Source organism: Entelurus aequoreus, linkage group LG16, assembly GCF_033978785.1.
Source record: "Entelurus aequoreus isolate RoL-2023_Sb linkage group LG16, RoL_Eaeq_v1.1, whole genome shotgun sequence".
Taxonomy (NCBI): Eukaryota; Metazoa; Chordata; class Actinopteri; order Syngnathiformes; family Syngnathidae; genus Entelurus; species Entelurus aequoreus.
The window spans coordinates 34,769,646-34,796,108 of NC_084746.1; the positions used below are offsets into that span (position 1 = coordinate 34,769,646).

At 38.4% G+C, this 26,463-nt stretch overlaps 1 protein-coding gene and 1 long non-coding RNA gene across 5 annotated transcripts in view; one reads left to right on the forward strand and one right to left on the reverse strand.

Annotated features, from left to right (window-relative positions):
* The window catches only part of irf4a (interferon regulatory factor 4a), a 29,412-nt gene extending 13,814 nt beyond the window's left edge, over positions 1-15,598 (forward strand). For all 4 annotated transcript variants that reach the window (XM_062022701.1, XM_062022700.1, XM_062022699.1 and 1 more), the window contains 7 exons: positions 1-45; positions 2,669-2,757; positions 4,027-4,189; positions 4,261-4,341; positions 4,411-4,806; positions 11,837-11,949; positions 14,499-15,598. The exon at positions 1-45 is cut by the window's left edge and continues 142 nt beyond it. In XM_062022701.1, coding sequence (XP_061878685.1) covers positions 1-45; positions 2,669-2,757; positions 4,027-4,189; positions 4,261-4,341; positions 4,411-4,806; positions 11,837-11,949; positions 14,499-14,654 — 1,043 coding nt within the window. In that variant the 3' untranslated portion in view covers positions 14,655-15,598. The remainder of the gene's footprint in view (positions 46-2,668; positions 2,758-4,026; positions 4,190-4,260; positions 4,342-4,410; positions 4,807-11,836; positions 11,950-14,498) is intronic.
* On the reverse strand, positions 8,451-9,805 carry LOC133630884 (uncharacterized). The gene is made up of 5 exons (XR_009821361.1): positions 9,593-9,805; positions 9,179-9,444; positions 8,947-9,053; positions 8,782-8,854; positions 8,451-8,682 (listed from the first exon to the last, which is right to left on the reverse strand). It is a non-coding gene; the product is annotated as an uncharacterized LOC133630884 (long non-coding RNA).
* Positions 15,599-26,463: the final 10,865 nt, after the last annotated feature.

Below are 26,463 nucleotides of genomic sequence, written 5' to 3' on the forward strand. Positions count from 1 at the left end.
AGCCTTACAAAGTCTACAGGATCATTCCGGAGGGAGCCAAGAGAGGTGACATCTTTGTTGATGCAGTAGAGCAGTCAATTCTGATGCAGCAGGAAGCAGAAAGGAAGTCCGTACCAAAAATAACTTACTAGCTGTTTTTTTTTTTTTTTTTTTTTTTAAGAAGAGTTTTCGTTAGCAACAGTGCAGTCTTGCATAACTATATCTTGGCCATCATAAAAAGTATATAGTCACTCTTCTGTTGCACTGGTAAAAAAAAAAGCTACATTTCTGAGCGTATACATGACTCATGACACAGGATCGCCAAGACAACAGTTATATATTTCACAACATGCATATTATTCTAAACACGACTCAGAGGTGCTTGTGTTTCAAATGTTTTTGGTCAGCTTCAATGCCAAGTGTGTGGCTCCAACAAGCGTTATTGTGCACTTTATCCACTTTTTTTTTACATTTACAGTGGAACCTCAATTTACCGCATTTTTCGGACTATAAGGCGCACTTAAAATCCTTCCATTTTCTCGAAAATCGACAGTGCGCCTTATAACCCGGTGCGCCTAATGTACGGAATAATTGTGGTTGTGCTTACCGACCTCAAAGCAGTTTTATTTGGTACATGGTCTAATGGTAAGTGTGACCAGTGGATGGCAGTCACACATAAGAGATATGTGTAGACTGCAATATGACGCCAGTAACCAACACCAAAACTTTAAAGGTTCCATTGAGAATATAAAACGTTACACACGGCGCTCAAAAATGTGTCAAAATATTTTCTTACAACTTTCATAAGTTGGTGGATTTTCGGCGCATTGCGGCTACCGTAGTCAGACAACAGCGGCGGTCACTCGAAGCGAGTATGACAATCCTCCTGGTAGGGGCGGTATGCCTTTATGGAGGATGCCTGTGCGTGACTTTGTTTAACGTGGGGAGACTGGTGCACAGACAGTCACCACACGATCCTTGACAGATCCGGGTCAGGGTCCAGTGGCATGGAGTCCAAGACGACTGGGGACCCTTTTTTGCTGCAGCCTTCATCCGCCATCCCAGCCGTTGTGACGCTCCATAGGGTTAGCAATCATCCTCCGCCTGTTCCACCGTTGAGGTCTTGATAGTCAGACATACGAGTATTATTATGGTGTGTGTATAAGGACCGCAAAATGGCACCCATTAACAGACATATTTTGGCGATTTTTCTTACCTTCTGGTACCTGCTGATGTGTATTTGGGATCTGCATAAATCCTGAAAATGTGCACGCGTTTGCCACTGTAGTCCCTGCCGACACCATAATCGATAAGCTTCTTCTTTTTCTCTACCTTCTTGTAACGTGGCATTAATCCTGCGCTGTTGCCATTTCTAATATAAAGTAGTGTAAAGTTCTAACTTATATCTCGTTATGGAAGCGCTAACAACTACCAGGGTCGTGAGTTTATATTATTCACCCACGGAACTTTAATTATTAGAGAGTTTCGTTCGAACGTTTTTTCACGGGACACATTTCCGGCGTTGTTGTTGCACTAGTGAGCCACGGATGAGGAGATGCTGCACCGTTATTGATTGAAGTAAAGTCTGAATGTCATTAAAAAAATTTGCTCCATCTTTTGACACTTCTTCCACTCCCGTCCTTGCACGCTACACCGCTACAACAAAGATGACGGGGAGAAGACGCTGTCGAAGGTGAGCCACGTAAATAAGACCGCCCACAAAACGGCGCATCCTGAAGCGACTGTCAGAAAGCAACTTGAAGATGGTCTGTAAAACATAATCTATGTAACATTTTGACCAAAGAACCACCATTACATGTTATGTAGACCACAAGGAAGTGTTCGTTCATTTTCTCCTTTGCTCTGATTACTGCTTTGCAAAATCTTGGCATTCTCTCGATGAGATTCAAGCGCACCTGCTCATCGAGAGAATGCCAAGAGTGTGCAAAACCAGTAATCAGAGCAGAGGGTGGCTATTTTGAAGAAACTAGAATATAAAACATGTTTTCAGTTATTTCACCTTTTTTAATGATGTTGTTTTTTGATGCCTTCAGTGACAATCTGCAATGTAAATAAATAGTCATGAAAATAAAGAAAACGTATTGAATGAGAAGGTGTGTCTAAACTTTTGGCCTGTACTGTAAATAAATCCATTGTTAACTAATAATTAGGAATAACAGCTTTAGAACAATTGTCAACAAGTGACACATGATGGGTCGGTTCTAACCATGGTAAAATCAGACGGCGACGGTGCCCGTAGCTCTGAGCCGCTTTCTCTAAAATAAAGTAAAGGACCAGGAGAACACATAAACGTTTCGACATTCTTCTCTTAAGTTCGTCATCATTCAACCTCGCCGACTGAGCAGTAGATACGTGATGTAAATGTAAGGGCGGGCACAATTTACGGAACCAGGAAGTGTTTCGTAGGCTAGACCATCCCAATTAATTTAGGACTCTCACCAGGATTCACACTTTGTCGACCGCATGTCCTCTACAAGGACCCAGCCCCCGAATTCAAACATAGCTACTGACCTTATTTTAGGATGTGTAGTGAACCCTCTTTTTTTCCTTTTTTTTTTTTTTTTTCACAAAGCTGTTTTCTGAAGTGGTGCCACAAATTACAGTCACATTTACAAAAAAACCTTTAAAATAAATGTGGTATATTTTTGTATGTTTGGCTCTAATCCAGGTGCAGTAACAGGGGCAAGGATGAGCAGTGTTGAGGACGCATCGCATTCCTTTGATTTTAATCCGCCTTACTCAGCTCTGCACAGCCAAGTAAGTACCGTATTTTCCAGACTATAAGGCGCACTTAAAATCCTTTTTTTTTCTCAAAACACGACAGTGCGCCTTATAGCCCAGTGAGCCTAATGTACGGAATAATTCTGGTTTTGCTTACCGACCTCAAAGCTATTTTATTTGGTACATGGTGTAATGATAATTGTGACCAGTAGATGGCAGTCAAACATAAGAGTTACATGTAGACTGCAATATGATGGCAGTCACACATAAGAGATACGTGTAGACTGCAATATGACTCAAGTAAACAACACCAACATTTTATACGTTCCATTGAAAATATAGAACATTACACACGGTGTCAAAAATCTATCAAAATGATTTAGTAAGACTTTGGTAAGCTATAAAGCCGCACCGCTTGATGGATTGTACTGTGCTTCAACGTACGAGTATTATTATGGTGTGTGTATAAGGTAAGACATATTATCTTGCGTTTTGTTTCGCAATATTATGCAAAAGCAACTTTTCTTACCTTCTGGTACCTGCTGATTTGTATTTGGGATCTGCATAAGTCCTGAAAAATTGCGCTTGTCCGCCTTTGTAGTCGGTGCCGACTCCGTAGTCGATAAGTTTCTTTTTCTATCTTCTTGTTATGGGACATTCACCCTCCGCTGTTGCCATTTCTAATATAAAGTAGTGTAAAGTTCTTACTTATATCTGTCAGTAAAATCGCCATTAAAGCGCTAAAACATAGTGAGTTTTATAATTCACCCAAGGAACTTTAGTTATTAGAGAGTTCCGGTCGGACGTTTTTTCACGGGACACATTTCCGGTGTTATTGCACTAGGTAGCCACGGATGAGGAGATGCTGCTGCGTTATTGATTGAAGTAAAGTCTGAATGTCATTAAAACAGTTAGCTCCATCTTTTGACACTTCTTCCCCCCCCCGTCCTTGCACGCAACACCGCTACAACAAAGATGACGGGGAGAAGACGCTGTCGAAGGTGAGCCACATAAATAAGACCGCCCACAAAATGGCGCATCCTGAAGCGACTGTCAGAAAGTGGCTTGAAGATGATCTGTAAAACAATCTATGAAACATTTTGACCAAATATCCACCATTTCATGTTATGCAGACCACAAGGAAGTGTTTTACATTTAGAAAAAAAAAGACTCCTTTAATGCGCCCTATAATCCGGTGCGCCTTATATATGAAAAAAGATCAAAAATAGACCATTCATTGGCAGATACAATCTCTTTTAAAAAACACACACACATGTACAGTACGTATTGCTTCTCCACCCCCAGGTACAAACTTATATGGTTTCCCATGAGAGAAGAGACTGGAGGGATTTCAAGCTGCCAGAAGAGCAACATGTTCCTCCCGTGCATCACCGTGGACCTTATGGAGAGCTGCAGTACTTCTCTTCATCATTCAGCCGGCCGTGGCCTGAGTCCCAGTCAGAAAGTGGTAAGAAACGCAACGGGTAGTAAAACTTGACGAGTACGATGTCAATGAAGCCTTTCTGTTTCACTTCACAGGTTTTCAGTTCTCCTTCCACCCCTTTGTGTCTGAACCACAGCCTCTTTTGTATAATCTGGACCACAGCAACGTCGTTAGAGGTCAACACACTATAAGTGACAGTACAAATATTTGCATACAGTTTAAACAACGACGTCTCTTTCTTCTAGATTTTAGCCTGCACGTGTCCTTATTCTACAGAGAGTCTCTGGTCAAAGAGGTGACCACCACCAGCCTGGAAGGTTGTCGGATCACCCCTCCTTCCCCCTCCTTCTCAACGCCGTCATCCTCTTCACCGTGCCTGCAGGACAAGTTTCACAGCGGGGCTGATGTTGTTCCATTCCCATTCCCGTTCCCCGAGTCTCAAAGGCAGGGTGCGGAGAGGCTTTCTAGTATCCTGGAGAGGGGAGTGCTTCTGTGGATGACACCGGACGGCCTGTACGCCCGGCGCCTTTGCCAAGGACGCGTATTCTGGGAGGGACCCCTCGCTCCTTACATGGATAAACCCAATAAGCTGGAAAAGGAGCAGCCCTGCAAACTGTTTGACACCCAGCAGTTTCTAATTGGTGAGGAAAAAGACATCAGTCCCAGTATGTAACAAAACCCAAAACCAGTGAAGTTTGCACGCTGTGTAATTTGTAAATGAAAACAGAATACAATGATATGCAAATCCTTTTCAACTTATATTCAATTGAATAGACTGCAAAGACAAGATATTTAACGTTCGAACTGAGAAACTTTATTTTTTTTTGCAAATAATCATTAACTTAGAATTTAATGGCAGCAACACATTGCAAAAAAGTTGTCACCGGGGCATTTTTACCACTGTGTTACATGGCCTTTCCTTTTAACAACACTCAGTAAACGTTTGCGAACTACGGAAACCAATTTTTGAAGCTTTTCAGGTGGAATTATTTCCCATTGTTGCTTGATGTACAGCTTAAGTTGTTCAACTGTTCGGGGTCTCCGTTGTGGTATTTTACGCTTCATAATACGCCACACATTTTCAACGGAAGACAGGTCTGGAATACAGGCAGGCAAGTCTAGTTCCTGCACTCTTTTTCTACGAAGCCACGCTGTTGTAACACGTGCAGAATGTGGCTTGGCATTGTCTTGTGTTGTTCCAAAACCTGTATGTACCTTTCAGCATTAATGGTGCCTTCACAGATGTGTAAGTTACCCATGCCTTGGGCACTAATACACCCCCAAAACATCACAGATGATGGCTTTTGAATTTCGCGCTTAGAACAGTCCGGAATGTTCTTTTCCTCTTTGGTCCGGAGGACACGACGTCCACAGTTTCCAAAAACAATTTGAAATGTGGACACGTCAGACCACAGAACACTTTTCCACTTTGCATCCAGCCATCTTAGATGAGCTCGGGCCCAGCGAAGCCGGCGGCGTTTCTGGGTGTTGTTGATAAATGGCTTTGGCTTTGCATAGTAGAGTTTTAACTTGCACTAACAGATGTAGCGACGAACTGTAGTTACTGACAGTGGTTTTCTGAAGTGTTCCTGAGCCCATGTGGTGATATCCTCTACACACTGATGTCGGTTTTTGATGGAGTACCGCTGAGAGATCGAAGGTCACGGGCATTCAATGTTGATTTTCAGCTTTGTGCTTACGTGCAGTGATTCTTCAGATTCTCTGAACCTTTTGATAATATTACAGACCGTAGATGGTGAAATCCCTAAATTCCTTGCAATAGCTGGTTGAGAAATGTTGTTCTTAAACAATCTGCTCAGGCATTTGTTCACAAAGTGGTGACCCTCGCCCCATCTTTGTTTGTGAATGACTGAGCATTTCATGGAAGCTGCTTTTATACCCAATCATGCACCCACGTGTTCCCAATTAACCTGTTCACCTGTGTGATGTTCCAAATAAGTGTTTGATGAGCATTCCTTCAACTTTGTCAGTCTTTTTTGCCATTTGTGCCAGCTTTTTTGAAACATGTTGCAGACATCAAATTCCAAATTAGCTAAATATTTGCAAATAATAACAACGTTTTTCAGTTCTATCGTTAAGTATCTTGTCTTTGCAGTCTATTCAATTAAATATAGGTTGAAAAGGATTTGCAAATCATTGTATTCTGTGTTTATTTACCATTTACACAACGTGCCAACTTCACTGGTTTGGGTGTTGTATTTGCTAAATAAAAAAAAGATTCAAATTTTAAAAACAAACAAACAAGCAGACACCTAAAACGCATCAATTGAATTGATTTTAATCAGCCCCTAAGTTATTCAACATCAATAAAATTACAAAAGGAAATTGCTAAATAGCATATATGGCTAATATTTTTTTTTTTGACTGTCCAAAATGTTGACACACACACACACACGTAGGATGGAGCATTGTCATATGTCCATCGTCTTTCTTTGGAGCACGAGCACTGGACCTGCAGCCGTCAGTTTGCACCTCCTTCTGACACGTGCTAAATTTAAACACAAAATAGTGCTCACAAAACGGTGATGAGTGTTGATGAATCACATTGCGCGTGCTAATTATATTTATTGTGGGCGTTTTGACAGTCAGCATATATTTTGCATATTAATGGAGACACATGCAAAACGGATTGCACGCCTTATTCTGCTCGCTTAACAGACACAATCCACTTTGCACATGTTTAGTAGATCAGTTTTGCGTGTGCTATCAAGTACACACAAACCTTTAGTATATTAGGCCCTTGGTGTGCTTAATTTGACCAAATGTTGTGCAAACATTCCACAAGGAGGAAGATAAACATTGTGCTTCAACACGTCAAACCTTTTCAGCCATCTGAAACGTAGAACTGCTACAACGGTGTTTTGATAGCCGAGGAGGACGCCTGCACTAATTAAGCTGCCCCAAAGTCGGCGGCAAAAAAAGATGTGCATAAACGACATTGAAAAAAATTAATATATATATATTTATAAATAAGTTAATCGGTTATTGATATCGTTCTTTCTTAGAGAAAATACATTGTTTATCCGTAGTTTTAAGCGTCAACATGTCAACTTTGTCCTGTTACTTTACACCTATTTGCTTTTTTATTCCACTTTTTATGTTTTTTTTGTAATAGCATTTTTACACTGTGTGGCGGGCAATTGGACAATTTGCTGCGGGATGCAAATGACCCCCGGGCCGCACTTTGGACACGCCTACTTTAGATTATACAATCATACATAAATATGGATGGTGTATGGAAAATAATATATTTTTTATATTCCCCTCATATTATATCAGAAGGTTTTGCTAATGTATACTCCTGGAGATAGAGAAAAAAAGACTTTTTGACTTTTGCTTTTGTCCATTCTTATCCAAATGGAACTAAATGCTCCAAATTACATGATTTTGATTAATTGATGTAAAACATGAAATTCTAGTTTAACATATTCCAGATGTATAAATCAAATCTCATCAGACTTGAAAATAACGTAAAAATACAAAAAAGGTAGGAAGTACAGTATACAATTGGTAAATACCCATGTATCTCCAAGTCAACAGGGGGCAGCACTGTACTACAGTGTTGCGCTATTTACCTGTCTATAGTAGGGCGAACAAGAAAATCCCAGTATTGGCTAATTTACGATGCATTGATCAGGCTTGGCTAATATAAGTAGGTCGTCAGTTTATTTTCGAACGTAATACCAAACTGGCGGTGCAGAAGAAAAAAATACAAGTAATACAGGAATATTTATGCAATTTTTCTCGTCATTGGATATCGCAATGATGGCCTATACTTGCGTGTTCAGGTAAGAACATGCCTACTTATAAATGAGCACGAACGATGACGAATCGGCACTACCCAGGTAACAAGGGAACGTTATGTGAACGTTAGGAGAACGTTGTGGCATTGTACTGGGAACTCCTGATTGTAAATAATGTAAATAATTCAATGTGATTATCTTGTGTGATGACTGTATTATGATGATAGTATATATGATAGTATATATCTGTATCATGAATCAATTTGAGTGGACCCCGACTTAAACAAGTTGAAAAACTTATTCGGGTGTTACCATTTAGTGGTCAATTGTACGGAATATGTACTTCACTGTGCAACCTACTAATAAAAGTCTCAATCAATCAATCAAAGTTCTTGCTTGGTTAGCAGAACGTTAGCCAAGAACGTTTGGCTAGAACGTTTAGGGAACTGTTTAGGAACATGCTATTTACATCTGTTTTTAATGCTATATTGTCAGGAATAACACTCAAACAGAAATTTCAACAGAATTAATTCTTTATTAGTGATAGTGATTTCAACAGAAATAATTCTTTATTAGTGATAACTATAATACAAATGGAATGGAATGCAGTGGTCTTGGTCGTGCGCGTCAGTGTATCCTGCCCCTTCTTGGTTCTCTTCCTGGAAGTAAATCCATCCATCCATCCATCCATCTTCTTCCGCTTATCCGAGGTCGGGTCGCGGGGGCAGCAGCCCAAGCAGGGAAACCCAAATCCTGGAAGTAAATAATTATCACAAATACAACAAAGACAGCACTGGAATGTAGATTAATTGAATTGAATTAAAACATTGGCATAATTACTTTATCATTTACCTCTCATCTCACTCTGTTCTTTTGCTTGTTTCTTTTTCCTTTTTTGTCCTCCCTCTTAATTCCTCCTCTTCTCCTGCAAGTAGTTATAATTGCAAATTCAAAAGACATGCAGTGGAACTTCAATAAAATGGAATTCAAAATTGGGATATCTTATCTTCTCCGTACCTCAAATTTTGAACCTCCCTTTCGAAAAGTGGCCAGTTTCAGGACCTCTCCAAGCTCACAATCCACTTCAGCTGTGGTCATCTGCTTGTAAACACCCCTGCATGCCTCTGCAATCACCAGCACAATTTAGAATTCCCTTTAGAATAAATACTGTAATAATAACAGCTAGATCGACCTTGTGAGCATACATGCAACATATGTTCAAAGATGCAAACCTATTAATAACACTTACTATTTATTATTCTGTAAAGGGGCAAGTCCTCAAACGCCACTTTTCCTGACTTTCCACGGAGGCCAAGCTGCTCCAGGACTTTGTTTGTGGCAATTTTCCTCAGCATTGTCCTCACCATGTCTGCCAAATTCGGAACGTTCAGGCAGCATTCAAACCATATCACTGACGGGGCAAATTATTGTTTAACTAAACTACAAATAAATCCACCCTTCTTCAGAAGTCATTCGTTGGTCTTTGGTCAGTTTGGAAACTTTATAACAGCCAACCTGCACGAGAAAGGTATGCTAGTTAGCGCCGGCGCATGGCGCGCATTTATACACAACGCTAAAACCGTAAAATGGTCTGAAATTAATCATGTAGGTTGGAAATTGTTCTACAAAAACGTGCTTCGTATTTCACTCTTTCTATACTTACTTGTGATGAATGGATGGCGCACCAAATTGCTTTAAAATCGGGATTCTGGAAGTAGTTAGCCTTCGTCCTTCTTTGTCTCACGGAGCAGCTTCAATTGTGCATGCGTGCAGTCTTCTTCTTCTTCTTCTCCTTCTTCTTCTTCTTCTTTTGATTTTTATGGCGGTTGGCAAGCAACCTTGTGTGTGCATTACCGCCACCTACTGTGCGTGCAGCCTTGACTCAGCCGGCGTCAGATTGTTCACAAAACACAACACTTTCGCAGAAAGTTAGGGAAACGTTATAACATACTGTATAAAAAGTAAATTTGCGAAAAAAAACACTTATAAAAGCCTAACAGTTGCTGTTTCATTGCAGGCAAATTATATTTATTTATAGATGAGAACGTTCTAAGAACGGTCTAAGAATGTTCTTAGAACAATAGTTTTTGATATGTTCTAAGAACGTTCTTAGAACGTTCTCATCTTGCATAACCAAAAGAGAACCATACAGGAACGTTACGTTAACGTTAGGTGTTACCTGGGTAATTTGTTCAAACATGATGTTTGAATTTGACTACTCTGGCAACTGTTCGCATTTAAAGTACTTATTTAACATGTTGAGGAAAACATTTCCATTGCGTTACTTTCGAGAATTTTCGTAGAAGGGAAATTGGCGCCAATTGTGTCGCAATAATGTTAACATAACATACAACGTATTTGTTTTATTTATTTATTTATTTACAGACAGACATACATAGTTTTGTATTTCATTAGTGTTTCTTTTGTTAATATCAGAGTCCGTTCTGCAAAATGGTCATCCCTAGAAGCACACAGCTTTAGCTTATGGACAGGGACCCACAGTTAAAATATACATCCTCATATAATATACACAATACAATACAATACATTTCAAAATCTACCCACCAAATACCCATTTACAATTTAATTTACAATTAAAAAAGGAATTTTTAAATCCACCAAATCAGTTTCAATATCCTATTATTCAAATTTGATTAAAAGGTTGCATCTTGAAGATCTGCTATAATCTCATCATACATACTGAGGTCAAGACCAAAATTATGCGACTAATGTGAATTCCTCAACCATAACGGATGTGTTAAAAGTACTAAGCATGACGTCGCAATAAATTTGGCTTAAAACGCTTTTTAAAAATGTTTAAAGAATGTGATTCTTTTATAGAGCTATCAATCTCATTCCTGATCATTGGGCCTCTACAGGCTATACTAAAGCTTGTACACTTTAGGTGATGATTTTTCTGTCTTAAAAGTTTACTTCTAGTGTTGTGTCTATGAGAAGTAGTGGTCACTGAAATGAGCTGGCAGAGTCTAGAATTTAATCCATATACTATGTTATACATAATACAAGCACTGTGGAATCTGTTGCACTCTGTAAGCTTCTGAAGATTGTACCCATAAAAAAGTGGATTTAAGGGAGCATTAAAGTTTGCCCGGGATATAACACGTATGACTTTCTTCTGAAGAATCTCCAGTTTTTTAGGATAACTGGGATACGTGTTGCACTATACGACATTGCAATAGTTTATATGTGGTTCAAATAGAGTCCAATACAGAATTAGGAGTGTTAAGAGGAAGAAAGTGCCTCAATTTTGAGAGTAGACCGACATATTTAGATAATTTATTCATTAACTATTCAATATGGCTTTTGAAATTTATAAATCCATCTATGTATACTCCAAGGAATTTAGTGCTCTCAACTCTCTCAATTGATTTACCACTTATTTTAATCAGTATCCTATCAAAGCTATTAAAGTTTTTAGGCTTCTATTTGTTAGTATCTTTCCTTGTATACAAAATGATTTAACAGCACCAGAATTTATTTTGTTTAAAATGAATTCACTCCATCTGAGTGAAGGCCGTTTGTCATCCTATGGTGTGTCTGCGTGTAATCTGGCGTTTAATACGATTTACTGACAGTGCCGATGATGATGATAATAATGGTGAAGGTGTTTAGAGATGGTAAGTCCCTGTCAGTGTTAAGGCAGCTCATACGTTCTTATCAGGGGCAACGCGGGGACCCCCCACTCACCTCCTGTGGTCGACCACAAATATGACTAGATGGTGTTTTCTGCACCATTTCACGCCCCAGCATTTCCTTCAAGCTTAGTAGCAGCTATGTTGTCTTGGAAAATGTCACGAGGGGAAACAGAATGTTTGTTGTAAGCCACTGGGGCATCTTCTTAATTTTTGATGTGTTTATAATGATGCTTGTGTGTCCCTTCATTCAGAGTTTCAAGATTTTGTCAACAATGGACGACATCTACCCAAACACCAGGTGGTTCTATGTTTTGGAGATGAGTATCCCACCCCACATGGGCCAAAAAAGATGATCACAGCACAGGTACTCACACAAGACAGAGATTTAGCTCAAAACCATTTATCTACAGGGACTTTGTGGGATTAATAAATAGTTGCATTTGGTTCTGAAAACCGTGACATTTTTTCCACATAAGTTTATGGCAATAGGTTGTATTTACCTGACATCACGTCCGGTTCATCATATACTCGAGACTCGAAGTGGTGGTCCAATGAACGTCTGTTCTCAAAGCTTTCTGGGCGGCATTTTGCCTTTCTCGAAAAATAAATTCCCTATGCTTGCATTATTTTAGGCTGTTGGAATCGTTCAAATTGCAAAAAGTAGAAAGGTTTCTTCAGAGTTCATCGAGAGGTAATCAAGAAGGCCGAAAGAGTGCAAGATTTTATGAAACAATGACGAGAGAAGTGGCACACACTTTAGGGAGAAGAGTCTAAGAACGCAGAAATTTGCAGCGATCACTTTGTTAAAGGTTTGTTTGATATACTCTTAATGTTCAGTATTTTCCATTTCAATATTATCTTGATATCATTTGTATTTTATCTTGTTTCGGAGTTCAAATAGCATTTTTGCTACAAGTGTTTTGTAAAGCACCAACTCGACGATTGTAAATCAAAGAAAGCTAATGTGAGCAAAACCTAAAAGACTTGAGCTTTTACCAAAGCCAACAATCATGAATAAAGCTTTCAGCACTTACACAATGTTGAGATTTATAGTTATACTTTGATAATGATAATGCTTACTTGTGACGGCGTGTAGAACAAGGCAACAGTCGTGGTGAGTGAGCTGTAGATGCAAAGTTAAATCATGAAACGCAACCTTACCCGAGCAAAAACGAAACACGATTTATCCGGGAGAGTCTTGACACCAAATTTCTTGACCCAGCCACACACAAAAAAGTGCTTTTCCAAGTTTTCATCCGTTTTGTCGTGTAGAATGATGTCTGGAGCACCGACGGATAATCTTTGAGATTACTCGACAAATTCATTTTTTGAGTTTGAGTTGATTTCAAACATGCATACAATTACAACATGTTACATCACAATTTCCACATTGTCTTTTCAACATGTTCAAAAAGGAGTAGGAAGAAGCAGTTTATTTAATCCTACCCCTTTTCCATTACATAGCAATTGCTAACACGTTTGTTCACTTCATCTTCTCAATTTATTCTCAATATACTGCATAAATAATATTAGAAAAATAAATAAATAAATAATTAGTGAAATAAGTTGTATTTCATAGAGTGAGATGAATAAAATGATCAATATGTTCAGAATGTTTATGATGGTTCTTCTTCTTTGTACTTTGTAAACACTTTGAGTTTGAACAGTTTCTTAAATTGGATCATATAAGTGCACTGTTTAAGTTCTTTATTTAATCCATTTTGATAAAGTATAGGGATAGATTCTTTTGCACAGGCTACGTTCACACTGTAGGGTTGGATGTCCAATTCAGATTTTTTGGTCAAATCCGATGTTTTTAGTGGTCGTTTACGTTACAAAAAAAATGCAATTTCTAATGTAAATGAAATCTGACCAGCAGTGCATACATGACGTCGTACGCACTGCAGTGTTTACAGAAGTAAAAATAGTTTCCACTCTAGCAGGTCTCGGTACTGGCACATTATCGCAATTTTAAGCATTTTGTGCAATCGAAGTCAACATTTTGCGAACTTAATTATTGCGCATAGAAGATTAAGAAGGAAGAGGACAAGTATTTTAGCTGTGGGAGTTTTACGGGATAATATGCTTCGATGTCCGCTTGGAAAGCGTGTGTGTGGGCGAGCGAGCAGTCGCAGACAAGAGAGGTGGAACTTTCACGCGAGTTCCTAAAACAAATTATTTTGACCTGTTTTCTGCTTAGTTGTCAACTATTTATTTAGTAACCGTCTATTTTGCTGAATAAGTATGACGCTTATCGCTTTTTGATGACGTTCTAGTCGGATGAATGCGACCTAAACGTGGGAGCGATCTTATTAAGGACGCATCACATATGTATCGAATTTATATCCACATGCGAAAGAGTCCTTGGTCGCATATGAAAAATTCATAATTGCACTGCTCACACTGACGTGAAAAAAATCTGATACAGGTCGCATACGGGCAACAAAATTGGAATTGACCTGCAGTGTGAACAAAGCAATAATTTGATATTTTTTGCTTGTATCTACTTTTAGTGGTAAGATCTCGATAGTTTGCACACTGTTTGCCGCACAGTAGCCATGTTGGTTTGGTTGACCACCACTTTGTTTACTTATGTTCAAAAGTCACGTGACTGAATACATCCTTTAGCTATTAAACAAGAATACAATTTATTTAAAGTAAGTGAAAGCAGCGTAAGACCTTCTTTAAAGTACTGATTTTCTCCATCAGGGTTAATTCAGTTGTTGTTTCTGACATACTACACATTTGAAAGACAACCTTTGTTTTTGCAAATGATTACATTTGAAATTTTGTCTTTACTATGAAGTGTGTTAAAGTGTGTCAAACCATCCCTTTAAAAGCCCCTTACATGTAAGCATCATGTCAATCCGCAGTACTTGACTTGTTTAACACATAGACATAATTTCATTTTAGGTGGAGCCAGCGTTTGCCAGAAAATTGGTGAACTATTACCAGCAGAGCAATGGCCACGACCCGCAGCCTTATGAACACATCCAGGAACTAAACACATCAAATATAAACGCTCTTTCCCCTGAGAGACCCTCACTTATTCAGGAGGGACACATATAAAGCACAACCACTATCCCATCCATAAAATAATCTGTTGAATGAAACATTGGAATCCCCTGTTCGATTATTCACCTTTACAATGCTGTGCCTGTAGAGCAAAGTTTTTTTGTGACTTTTTGGAAGTATATTTGAGATACTGCGAAGATTGCGGTTTGAGTGTGGGGCGTATGAGGGGGCCCAAGGGCCACTGTGACAGGAAACACTACCACAGGTGCAAAGGAAGTAAGGCCACCAAGAACAACAGAGGGTTAATGCATTGTTCAAATGAATGTGTTTTTTGTGAAATGTACAAATCATTTCTGAAATAATACTAATCTTAACAGATTTTCTTAAAAAAAATAGCAAAGTAGAGCTTGGTATTCATAACTGATGCCAACAAATCTCTTTCTCTTTATGTTTGATGAAGTCAGTACCACAAGAACAATAGTATGTACAGTACATAGTAATGTAATACTACTGTTATGACAATTAGTTTTTGATGGTCCCATTGAGAGTCATGAATTTTCAGTATAAGGTTTTGGAGAAGTCATGGAAAATCATTTTCAAAAAAGTGTAAGAACACTTTGGTTTACAGTTATCAATGTGGATAGAATAAATATTTAAAGACAATTTCATAAGAAATATAATATCAAACAGCATCTCACCGATGTGAGTACACCCCTCACATTTTTGCAACTATTTTTTATTATATTTTTTCAATGAACAATAGTGCCGGCTCAAATCCATGATGCATCCACCACCATGCTTGACAGTAGGCAGGACAAAATATATTACTTGTTTTGCCAGCTTTTGAGACAACAATGGCTGTGAGTTGAGTCGTTTTTAGTGGACAGTAAATCTGTACTGCTATACAACTCTCTACTAGTATACTGTATCTACTTGTTTACATTTTATAGTATTGTCCTTTAAGGAGATACTGTAATAAAAAATGTTGTACGAATGGAAATGGCGTATTCACTTTTCTCTTGACTGTTTGGTCAGCCATTTGTTTTACCGACATAAAGGCTGTTTGCAAAGACAACCTTTGTCCTCTACCTTTCACGCAAACGGTGATAGTTCCCCTTGATGTGAAACTCGGGGCCTTGCTTATAGGAATAAAAACTACCTTTGTGGTTTGCAGGTTCAACAAAGTAGGGGCTGTTTTGCTTCCCATTTTGAAAGTAGTATCAGGTACACCACCGCATTAAAAGCTTAATTTAAAACTATGATTGGTTCTCGGTTCTAAAAAAGTAGGTAAATAATTGTATCAACAATATTTCTACCTGCTGTTAAATGTTTAAACATGCTGTCTAGGATCTGAGGCACAAGTCCTAAATGTTTTATTATGTTTTTATTTTGTGGTCCAAAGTTTTAACATCTATATTACTTCCTTTTCACACAAAACCACATCACTCTCACAATGGCTGCAACAGTGTAACCGAATTCACATGATGAATTGGGCAACATGTTTTAGCCTGTATGTGGGGGGGGGGGGAAGGTATGGTTTGTGTTGTTCATAACCGTGTGTGTGTGTGTGTGTGTGTGTGTGTGTGTGTGTGTGTGTGTGTGCCCCTGCTCATTAAGTTTACTCCCTAGCAGATATATAAACAGTCAGGCATTTTTATAGTAGTTTTATTGTAACATATACAGTATATATATGTATAATGTTACAAAAAAATCATCAAACAAAAGTCTATATTTTTGTAGTACAGGGAAATAAGTAGTTGATCCCAGTGCAAAATGTGATTTGAAGGAAAACCCTTGTTGGCTAGCACATAAGTTCTTATTGTGGGTCAGCAGGGTTTCACACATCTCATTAGGGATTTGGGTCAGAAAAAAAGTCCCGAAGCAGAATATTTCCACCTCCATGTTTGACAGTCGGGATGGTGTCATTGGGCTCATATTTTGCATTTGTCGGCCTCCAAACACATCAAGTCGAGTTGATGCCAAAAAGTTTGTATTGTTTTTTTAAACATTTGTTTATTGAGTTTTTTTGACATATGCAATCAACAGTGAAACACCAGACACATGTCAAATGCCCCCCCCCCCCCCCCCCCCCAAAAAAAAACCCCCAAAAACCTACACAAGTAAAGGCAAATAATGACATGAGGCCACAGACAACTGCACATGGGGTAACAATACACAAAAGCAAACAAAGTTTCTCAATTATCTACATTTCAATTACCTTTCAGAGTTAAATTTGAAATCAGTCTCTTTTACATATTTTAAGAAACCACCTCCCATACTTGCTGGTACTTGAAAGAACAACCATTCAATGTCAGCCTAATCTTCTCCAGTTTGAGAAAATAAAGAACATCTTTTATCCAGCGGGTGTGGCAAGGAGGTGCTGTTGCCTTCCAATCTAACACAATGAGTCTTTGAGCCACTAAAGTAAGATTCTTTTTGGGTTTACTCAGAGTAGAAGAAGACAGAAGGGCTACCCCAAATAGTCCGCTTAGAGGATTCAGTTTGACCTTTTTGCCAATTACCAAAGACAAAGAATTAAACATTTTAATAAAATAACTGCACAGGGATAGGCAAAGCCAACACATATGTATATATTAAATTAGCTGGAGACTGTTACGATAATACTATATTCCGTCACACATCTTAGCCAGGTGGACCTTGATTAGCAGTGATGGGTGCAAGACTGGAAATAGTCTGTAAGACAAAATAGCGCTTATACGGAACCCAAATTCTGAATGAGGTTTTCACGATTGTATTTTTCGTAAAAGCGAAAGTAGAATAGTGGATGGGAGAGTGAACCAGAGCCCTAAAAGATACTGGTTTAGTTGAGTTAGCCTCATTAACCAGCCATAACGGAGGGAGGGCAAATGCTTCATATTACAGCCAATATTTAAGAATTATAACGTTAGTGGTGTTATGATCCGCTGCCCGGATCATAGTCTGTTTAAGTTTTTCGTGTCACTTGTGTTTTCTGTTAGTTTTGGACTCCTTTAGTTCCTGTTTGTGCACCTCTGAGTTGGTTACCATAGCTACTTATGATTTTCACCTGCCTCTTGTGTTCGGGACGCGCACCTGTTTGTAATCAGAGACAGCATATAAGCCTGCCTTTTCCAGTCAGTCGGGCTGGCTTCTTTGATTGCTTTACGCAACTGCTACGTTCAATGTTTTCTAGTACCCTGTGCGTGTCTTACGCTAAGTCCTGTCTTAGTGTTTTCCTTGTGAGCTATTCCGCTAGCTTTCCTTGTGTTAGGCACGCTTCGTTTGGTTTGTTCCTGTCTTCGTTTTATGATTAATGAGAATAAATCATGTTCCTACCTGCAAGTCCTGTCCGGAGTCGTCCGTTTGCATCCCGGGAGAACGAACCTCGCAGCAACATGCGACCCCGTCGTAACAAGTGGCCCAATAGTAAAACCTAAAGTTTAGTAGTGCTAATCCTCCTGACGATTTGTATCTCTGAAAATATTGTGTACGTAGTAACCTGTAAGTTTTTCTGTTCCAAATAAAATCTAAAATCTGACTATATAATTTACGAAAGAAGGACAGAGAGAAAAAAAGGTTATATACTGAAACAAATTGGAAAATCTTGAACATTTTGACAGAGTTGACACGAGCCACTGGAGATAAACTAAGTAAGGATCATCGATCAAAATCTCCCTGAATTCTGGTGAGCAATAGAACAAAGTTGGCTTTATAAAGCTCTGCAAGCGTATGTGTAACCTAGACCAGTGTTTTTCAACCTATTCTGAGCCAAGGCACATTTTATTCATTGAAAAAATTCTGAGGCACACCACCAGCAGAAAACATAAAAAAATTAAACTCAGTAATAACAACAATAGAAAGTTGTTCTCGCAATTGTTGGATATGACTTTAAACCATAGCCAACCATGCATCACTATAGCTCTTGTCTCTAAGTAGGTCTACTGTCACGACCTGTTACATCACGCTGTGACTTATTTTGAGTTTTTTTGTGTTTTCCTTTGTGTAGTGTTTTAGTTATTGTGTTGCACTCCTATTTTGGTGGCTTTTCCTCTTTTGTTGGTATTTTCCTGTAGCAGTTTCACGTCTTCCTTGAAGGCTATTCCCCGCACCTGCTTTGTTTTCGCAATCAAGACTATTTTAAGTGGTGCGGACGCTATCCTTTTTTGTGGGGACATTGTTGGTTGCCATGTCGTCTGCTCCACACGCTGTAAGTCTTTGCTGTCGTCCAGCATTCTGTTTTTGTTTACTTTGCAGCCAGTCAGTTTTAGTTTCGTTTTGCATAGCCATCCCTAAGCTTTAATGCCTTTTCTTGGCGGCACTTGCCTTTTGTTTATTTTTGGTTTAAGTGTTAGATACCTTTTTACCTACACGCTGCCTCCCGCATATTGTGATCACGACAAACCATGTTCCCGACATCTACAAAGCAATTAGCTACCTGCTGCTACCTACTGATATGGAAGAGTATTACACGGTTACTCTGCCGAGCTCTAGACAGCACAGACACTCAACAACGGCACATTTGCGGATTATAATTACTGGTTTGCAAAAAATATTTTTTACCCAATTAGGTGAAATTACATTATCTCCCACGGCACACCAGACTGTATCTCACAGCATACTAGTGTGCCGCGGCACAGTGGTTGAAAAACATGTATTATCTCATACAATACATTGAAAATATGTCAAATAATAGAAAATGCAAGCAGAGAAACATTTCTCAATGAGTGAAAGTTAAAGCAGTGTTTCTATGGAGAGTTTTCTCCCGTGCATGGCTGGTTGCCTCGCTTCTATTAGGCTCACACAGACATTTGTCCCAGGGCCCTGCGTTCACAACACTTCCAAAAAAGTTTTTCAAGTTGCTACCCAGTGGGACATTATACGTGTATGTTGTGGGTTTATTGTGGGGGATCCCAAAGAGCGGCAAGGACAAGAGCGGTGAGTACGACAAGTCTTTTAATGTCCACACTGTCAATGATTCAGAAAACAAAAACTATGGTGCCAATAGAACAAAAAGGCACAGTGTAATTTCCGCTCCATCTTCCAGTAACAGCACGGCGGATAACACTCCGGGAAAAAGTCGCCTTTTTCAGCTGCTAAAAAGGAAAAAGCGGAAATGACGCACATTGGGGAAATGACGTTCTCCGTGCATCGAGACAATCTCTGTGCGTCAGCCAAACACGACAGTGACACCAAGTGGAATTAAAATACATCCCCAAACACGTATTTACTTATTTTCTTATTAATTCTTACATTTAGTTATGTTTTCATCTTATTTTATATTATTGCAGTTTTTTTTAACAAAGCTTTTCTTGTGAAATACCTAGGGGTGTAATGGTACGCTTTTTTGTATTGAACCGTTTCGGTTCGGAGGTGTACCGAACCAGTTTCCACATGAACATTTAGCCTAAGCTAAAGTCTTAACAAGCTGCTCCGCTTTCTGCCTCTTCTCTGTCAGTGCTCTACACAGCACCCAGCCTTGTCCCACCCACACAACCATCTGATTGGTTACACGCAGAGCGGTAACAGCCAATCAGCAGTGCGTATTCAGAGCGGTAACAGCCAATCAGCAGTGCGTATTCAGAGCGCATGTAGTCAGTGCTTAGCGTTTAGCAGGTAAGCATCAGGCAGCGGACTCTCTCTAAATTATAATAAACACCTCCTAGTCAACTACTAGTAACATCACTATGAGCCCGTTGACCTTCTAGAAATATAAAAGGCAGCTCAGCTTGCTAGCAGTCCTGGCTTGAGGTGAAGGCTAATTCGCTTTTAGCGTAACGTTAGCTCATTTTGCGGTGTGTGTGTGTGTTACGGACAGCAAAGCCCTGTCTGTCTGTTATTTCCCTTCACCTTTTTCTGTGTTGATTGAGCTGTGTTGAAGCAGCAAAAAAGGACATTATGTTAAATGAAGAGTTTCTGTCTCTGATAGTTGATATAATAATGTAAGTGCATCATAAAGCCTACATGAACTCCATGGTGTTCAGGGATGAATAGTCTCTCCTATTGCTATTGTACTATTTTTTCAGCTATAGTTACGTTAATTATTAGTAATGGAGCAGCCTAGTTTTGAATGGCAGGGTCCCTGCTATCACATGTTGATAAAAATATAACATTTTCATATTAAAAATCAACTACAGGCTTCCCTAATGCTGTAATAAATTAAGCATGATGAGTTGACTTGAAACTGTTAAATGTTGCACTTTTATATGTTACTTTCGAATGTCGAGGTCAGCTGTGATTCTACTTACCGAAAAACTTCGTCCATTTGTCGAAGGAGAGTCAACGAGAATGCGAGCTCCCGTGGATGTGATAAAAAAGGTAGCGTGTGCTTTGTACTACCTGGCCGACGAGGGAAGACTACGGAAAACAGCGAATGCATTTGGACTGACAAAGCAGACTGTATCAGTTATTGTCCACCATGTATGTCGCAGACTCAACGTCTAGGTCCAGAGTACATAAAGTCACCAAAAACGAATGGACAATGAAGGTGAAGGCAAAAGAGTGAGGAATTTTCTGACCAGATATCTAGATCCCTAGATTAACTGATGTAAAATGTTCTTTATCACATTGTGTACTTTCACATGTCCATTAAAGATTTGATTAATTTGATTCACTACAATAGGGCCCCACAGCACACTGGATTCCATTTAATTTAAATACCACAACACTGGATTTTTTTCATATAAATTAAATGTAAGAACTGGGACACAAAGCAACACTGGAGGTGACTGTGACGTTCACATTTTCCACGCATGCTTATTAGTTCGTGTTGCGCCGGCTGACTGAGGGGGTCCTAAACGACCATTGTGCGTGTGTGGATAAGGTTAGGTGGGATTTACCCTGGATCACCTTAGCCGGCTGGCTTAGTGTAGAAGTGGCCTAAGACGCTGTAGCATAAACACCCCGGCTGTCACTGCTAAGTGAATGTAAATTGCAGCTCAAGTGTCTGTGATTGCTGGTAACACACTGGCTGTATCAGTATCAGTCTTTTGTTTCAGCGGACATGGTTGGATTCCTAGGTAAATCCTTATGAATTTTTGAAAAACCAAAGTAATAATTATTTCATTCAGCTTAATCTTATTTTGTACGAACAAAAAAATACTGAACAATTTATGTCCCACTCCAAAACAATAGTCTAAACTTGAACATAACAAACCCCTTCAAACCATCGCCCCTGTACTCAAACCAGTAGTGTGCCCCCACCTTTGAAATCCAAATTTCACCCCTGCTTGTAGTCTTATGCAGGTCTACAATCTTGTCCCCGAGGTATTTTGCCTGCAACGGAATACTTATTTTCCACAGTGTGTTTGGGGACGCGTGTCTTTGTGTGTGTTATGACTATTATAAGGACGTGACATTTATGGACCCAAAAAAACATGTGACTCCCCCACCTACACCATCAGTGAGTCACAAACCAGTATAGACCACCCCCTTACATTTTCATGATGCAGTGTAGTTGCACAGGAAGTCAAAAAGCAAGAATGCATACTATGTATTTTATATCATATTTTGTATCATATTTTATATAATATTTTATATAATTTCTATATTTCCAAACGTATAATACGTTTGTTTCATTTTTGGAATAAATATTAGTTGACTAAGCGATCATCTTGTAAGTAATCATGTTTACACTGTGAGATGTTTTCTGTAATAATATGAGACATTCACACTTTATTCACACTTTTGCCACATGTTTCCCCTTTCCTCTCTGCAGGAAGCCACATTATTTGTAGTCGGCCACCTTTCCCCCTTTTGCATAGCAGCCGTTGCTTTGTTTTACATTACTCTACTCACATTTTGTTAACGGCAGCCCCTGCATACATCACAACATTTTGGTTGTTGAGGATAAATGAAAGTCACTTGTTTGTTTTGTAAAACAATTAGACAATGAACAACAAAATAGTCAGCTTTTCTCATTTTCTACGGTTTCTATCTTATCTATAACAATTAATGCTTCAGAATATGCATCCACACTTAATAAGAAAATATGTAAGTCGCCCTACTTTGAATGGCATTTGAATGTGTGCAGTGAACTGTATTTAATTTTGCATGATTGATTTGAATTCTGCTACAACGTCAATGTTTTTAACTTTCTAAGGCACAATATACAGTCTATACAGTGCTCCTCAATCAAAACAATATACTCTGAATAGATGATGATCTTAAAACTGTTTTTTTTTGGAGCGTGAAGACTACGCCACCTCCAAATTTGATGATTTACCTTTGCAACAGCGGCATCTACTGGTTAAATGTCAAAACAGCATGAACATGCTTAAAGGCCTACTGAAACCCACTACTACCGACCACGCAGTCTGATAGTTTATATATCAATGATGAAATCTTAACATTATAACACATGCCAATACGGCCGGGTTAACTTATAAAGTGACATTTTAAATTTGCCGCTAAACTTCCGGTTCGAAACGCCTCTGAGGATGACGTATGCGTGTGACGTAGCCCGACGAACACGGGTATGCCTTCCACATTGAAGCCGATACGAAAAAGCTCTGTTTTCATTTCATAATTCCACAGTATTCTGGACATCTGTGTTCGTGAATCTGTTTCAATCATGTTCATTGCATTATGGAGAAGGAAGCCGAGCAAGCAAAGAAGAAAGTTGTCGGTGCGAAATGGACGTATTTTTCGAACGTAGTCAGCCACAACAGTACACAGCCGGCGCTTCTTTGTTTACATTCCCGAAAGATGCAGTCAAGATGGAAGAACTCGGATAACAGAGACTCTAACCAGGAGGACTTTTGATTTGGATACACAGACGCCTGTAGAGAACTGGGACAACACAGACTCTTACCAGGATTACTTTGATTTGGATGACAAAGACGCAGACGTGCTACTGTGAGTATGCAGCTTTGGCTTTTTTTTGCGTATGTACGTAACTTTTTTTAAATATATAAGCTTTATGAACCTTGGGTTAGGTGAACGGTCTTTTGGGCTGAGTGATTGTGTGTGTTGATCATGTGTTTGAATTGTATTGGCGTGTTCTATGGAGCTAGGAGCTAGCAGAGGAGCTAGGAGCTAGCATAACACGTACCGTACCGTACGTGCGCGTCACGTACGTAACTTTTTAAAAATATATAAGCTTTATGAACCTTGGGTTAGGTGAACGGTCTTCTGGGCTGAGTGATTGTGTGTGTTGATCGGGTGTTTGAATTGTATTGGCGTGTTCTATGGAGCTAGGAGCTAGCAGAGGAGCTAGGAGCTAGCATAACAAACACGCAGGTGTTATTATGCAGGATTAATTTGTGGCATATTAAATATAAGCCTGGTTGTGTTGTGGCTAATAGAGTATATATATGTCTTGTGTTTATTTACTGTTGTAGTCATTCCCAGCTGAATATCAGGTACCGTGAGTATGCAGCCTTGGCTGCTAAACATTCGATAACTTGACCGTATGTGCGCGTCACGTACGTAACTTTTTAAAAATATATAAGCTTTATGAACCTTGGGTTAGGTAAACGGTCTTTTGGGCTGAGTGATTGTGTGTGTTGATCAGGTGTTTGAATTGTATTGGCGTGTTCTATGGAGCTAGGAGCTAGCAGAGGAGCTAGGAGCTAGCATAACAAACACGCAGGTGTTTTTATGCAGGATTAATTTGTGGCATATTAAATATAAGCCTGGTTGTGTTGTGGCTAATAGAGTATATATATGTCTTGTGTTTATTTACTGTTGTAGTCATTCCCAGCTGAATATCAGGTCACCCCCGGCTCTCACAGCATCTTCCCTATCTGAATAGCTTCAACTCCCCACTAGTCCTTCACTTGCACTTTACTCATCCACAAATCTTTCATCCTCGCTCAAATTAATGGGGAAATTGTCGCTTTCTCGGTCCGAATCTCTCTCACTTCATGCGGCCATCATTGTAAACAATAGGGAACTTTGCGTATATGTTCAACTGACTACGTCACGCTACTTCCGGTAGGTGCAAGCCTTTTTTTTATCAGATACCAAAAGTTGCAATCTTTATCGTCGTTGTTCTATACTAAATCCTTTCAGCAAAAATATGGCAATATCGCGAAATGATCAAGTATGACACATAGAATAGATCTGCTATCCCCGTTTAAATAAAAAAAATTCATTTCAGTAGGCCTTTAAATAACAATTAAAAAGGTATACGAGTACGTTTTCATGCAAACTTAAATAATGTGGTCCTACTGTGACATATATTGTCTTTATATCATTCTAGAAGTCTTGAAGAGTTGTGTATATTAATATGTGTGCATATATAAGTGCATGTATGTATGTATATATATATATATATATATATATATATATATATATATATATATATATATATATATATATATATATATATATATATATATATATTAGGGCTGTCCCACGATTCGATTCAATATCGATTCTTGGGGTCACGATTCGATTCAAAATCGATTTTTTTTCAATTCAACACGATTCTCAATTCAAAAACGATTTTTTTCCCGATTCAAAAGGATTCTCTATTCATTCAATACATAGGATTTCAGCAGGATCTACCCCAGTCTGCTGACATGCACGCAGAGTAGTAGATTTGTGTAAAAAGCTTTTATAATTGTAAAGGACAATGTTTTATCAACTGATTGCAATAATGTAAATTTGTTATAACTATTAAATGAACCAAAAATATGACTTATTTTATCTTTGTGAAAATATTGGACACAGTGTGTTGTCAAGCTTTTGAGATGCGATGCAAGTGTAAGCCACTGTGACACTATTGTTCTTTTATTTATTTTCTATAAATGTCTAATGATAATGTCAATGAGGGATTTTTAATCACTGCTATGTTGAAATTGTAACTAATATTGATACTGTTGTTGATAATATTCATTTTTGTTACACTACTTTTGGTTTGTTCTGTGTCGTGTTTGTGTCTCCTCTCAATTGCTCTGTTTATTGCAGTTCTGAGTGTTGCTGGGTCGGGTTTGGTTTTTGAATTGGATTGCATTGTTATGGTATTGCTGTGTATTGTTTTGTTGGATTGATTAATTAAAAAAACAAAAACGTTTTTTAAATTAAAAAAAAAAAAAAAAAGTTTTTTTTAAAAATGAGAATCGATTCTGAATCGCACAACGTGAGAATCGCGATTTATATATATAATATAATATATATAGATAGATATACACACACACACACATATACTGTATATATATATACACACATACAGTATATATATATATATATATATACATATATATGTGTGTGTTTATACGTATATGCTTATGTATGTATGTATATATATATGTGTATGTATATATATATATACATACATACATATATGTATATATATATATATATACATACATATATATGTACACACACACACACACACACATATATGTATATATATATATATATATATATATATATATATATATATATATATATATATATATATATATATATATATATATATATATATATGTATATATATATATATATATATATGTATATGTATATATATATATATATATATATATGTATATTTATATATATATATATATATATATATATATATATATATATATATATATATATATATATATATATATATATATATATATATATATATATATATATCAATCAATCAATCAATGTTTATTTATATAGCCCTAAATCACTAGTGTCTCAAAGGGCTGTACAAGCCACAACGACATCCTCGGTGTCGAGTGGGTCTGATATAATATTGTGAGAGTCCAACACATCAGCGAAAGTCCAGTCCATGGTGGGGCCAGCGGGAACCATCCCGAGTGGAGACGGGTCAGCAGCGTAGAGATGTCCCCATCTGATGGACAGGCTAGCGGTCCACCCCGGAGCAGAGTAGAAAAGAAAAGAAAAGAAACGGCAGATCAACTGGTCTAAAAAGGGAGTCTAT